Source organism: Charadrius vociferus, unplaced genomic scaffold (assembly GCF_000708025.1).
Source record: "Charadrius vociferus isolate BGI_N301 unplaced genomic scaffold, ASM70802v2 scaffold255, whole genome shotgun sequence".
NCBI lineage: Eukaryota > Metazoa > Chordata > Aves > Charadriiformes > Charadriidae > Charadrius > Charadrius vociferus.
Genome location: NW_009648785.1, coordinates 1,709,480 through 1,711,671, shown reverse-complemented (window position 1 = coordinate 1,711,671; position 2,192 = coordinate 1,709,480). Strand labels below are relative to the sequence as shown.

Sequence of the window (2,192 nt, the reverse complement as noted above, 5' to 3'; positions counted from 1 at the left end):
GGAGGAAGAATGCTGTGCTGCTGGCCAGAGAAACCCTTACAGGTTTGCAGAAAAAAAGAGCAACTGCCTTAGAGGCTGGGATGGAGAGTCTGCGTAGAAACCTGGACCGTTGCTGGGACATACAACCCACAGGGATGCATCTTTAGCATCATCTCAGTACCTGTGGCTTTGAATTTCCTCAAGAGTTTGGTAGGATTCGTTGAGAGTTGAAATCAGCTTCGTGGGGCAGCGGGAAAGCTATTTCTGCTCAGTGCTGTCTAAAGAATAGGTTCCTGAAGGCATTGTTGTAGTTTTTGTTGAAAGCAGTGTAGATGAGTGGATTAAAAAAGGAATTTGAATAGCCTAGCCATAGAAAAATACTCTTCCAAATGGGTGGGATGTCGCACGAGCAGAGGGGGTTGATGAGCTCCGTGATGAAGAAGGGGATCCAGCAGAGCACAAAGACCCCGATAAGGATGCCCACCATGAGGGCAGCTTTCTTTTCCTTCTGCTCTCTCCACGTGTCTCCATCTGTCTGGAACGTAACAGTGGCATGACGGACAGTGAAGACCATCTGTGGCTGCTGGGCAGCTTCTTTTACCTGCCAAACACAAACACAAGTTGCACCATATGTGCCTCAGTCAGCTGATCCCACACAGCAGGTACGCAACCAAACTATGCAAGTGATGGCCAGAGCTCATGGGGAAACACGGGCCACCTACGTCACGCCCTAACGGAGGGGAGATTGGTTGAGTAACCCTTTTCTGGGTAACAGAGACTATTTTTTAGTGCAGCTAGAAACTAAAGAGAGTAGTTATATATGGGTACACAGAATTGCTCACACAACATCCCAATAAGATTGTTTCCCCATGGACAATTAGATCAGCAGAGAACAGGCACACACCCACATGCCATGCACAAAAGTTTCCTTGCTTTCCCTCAACCCATTGAGGTTAAGAGTCCTTAGTAGGAGAGGCAAGAAAAGGAGCAGACATTTCCTTCCTCCCCCCAAGAAGTCTTTACAGTGCACAGTCACCGTTCCTGCGATGAACTGACACAATGCAGCCACGATTAGGGAGGATTTACAAGGAAGTTCTGCACGTGTGTCTTCTGTGTGGGTAAATTCACAGCCTCCCCGAAGCCCCAGCTGCTTGCCAGGTTATCATCCACAGCGGAGTCAGGATCCCATCCATTCACACCCCCACACGCCTCCCCACGGGAGGAACTGTGACCCCTTACTCACACTTGCGAGCACTGATTCAGCATTCCACGGGGGGACATCTGTGAGTCACTGCACGCCCACGTGGAGCTCACGCTCACAATCTGGCCCAAAGTTGCTTTAGCTACACCTTGCGTGCTCACAGCTGGGGACTCAGAAGGAGTCAAAAGACTGGGCTTGCAAGCTTTGCAGTCAACTTTTCCTTGAAAGCCTCCAGTATTCTCAGGGCTTTGGTGGGATGGTGTTTGCTTGCATGCTTTAGTGCTAAGTTTCCCCCACTGCTGCAAGGGCTTGGTTGCCATCAGCAGTTGACTCGAGCAAAATACAACCGAGCTGACCTACCTCCAAGGCTTCTGGTGTAATGGGGGTGATGGAGTTGCTCTTCCGGGACCCAATTCGAAACTTGGCAGCCTTATAGATCTTCCAGTACACAAAGAGCACTACGCAGAGGGGCAGGTAGAAGGCGCCAAAGGTGGAGAAGATGGTGTAGGAAGGCTCTTGGCTGACTTGGCACTCCTCACTGTCCTCTGAGTAAGTCTCTCCCCAGCCAAAGAGCAGTGGAGCCAAGGAGATGAAGGCAGAGAGTGCCCAGGTGAGGGCAATCATGATGTTGGAGATGCGGCGCCGGATGCGGAGCGTGTACTCCAAGTGACGGGTGATGGACCAGTAGCGGTCGAGGGCAATGGCCGTGACGTTCCAGATGCTGGCGGTGCAGCACAGCACGTCAAAGGAGATCCACACCTGGCAGAGTGATCGGCCCAGCCGCCATCGCCGCCCGGATAACTCATGCACCAAGCTGAGAGGCATGACGAGAGCTGCCACCATCACGTCGGAGATGGCCATGGAGGCCACCAGGTTGTGGGGCACCCGGTGGAAAGTGCGCACCCGGAGGATGGTGGCCAGGACCAGCCCGTTCCAGAGGAACGTGGCCACCACCAGCATGGCCAACAGGGTGAGGACCAGCACGCTGAAGACGGAGAGACGCGCCTGGCCA

At 52.9% G+C, this 2,192-nt stretch overlaps 1 protein-coding gene across 1 annotated transcript in view; it reads right to left on the bottom strand.

Annotated features, from left to right (window-relative positions):
• Positions 1-247: 247 nt before the first annotated feature.
• Positions 248-2,192, bottom strand: part of HTR5A (5-hydroxytryptamine (serotonin) receptor 5A, G protein-coupled) — a 9,143-nt gene continuing 7,198 nt past the window's right edge. The window contains exons 2-3 of the mRNA XM_009886786.1: positions 1,541-2,185; positions 248-580 (exon numbers count right to left, since the gene is read on the bottom strand). Coding sequence (XP_009885088.1) covers positions 248-580; positions 1,541-2,185 — 978 coding nt within the window. The remainder of the gene's footprint in view (positions 581-1,540; positions 2,186-2,192) is intronic.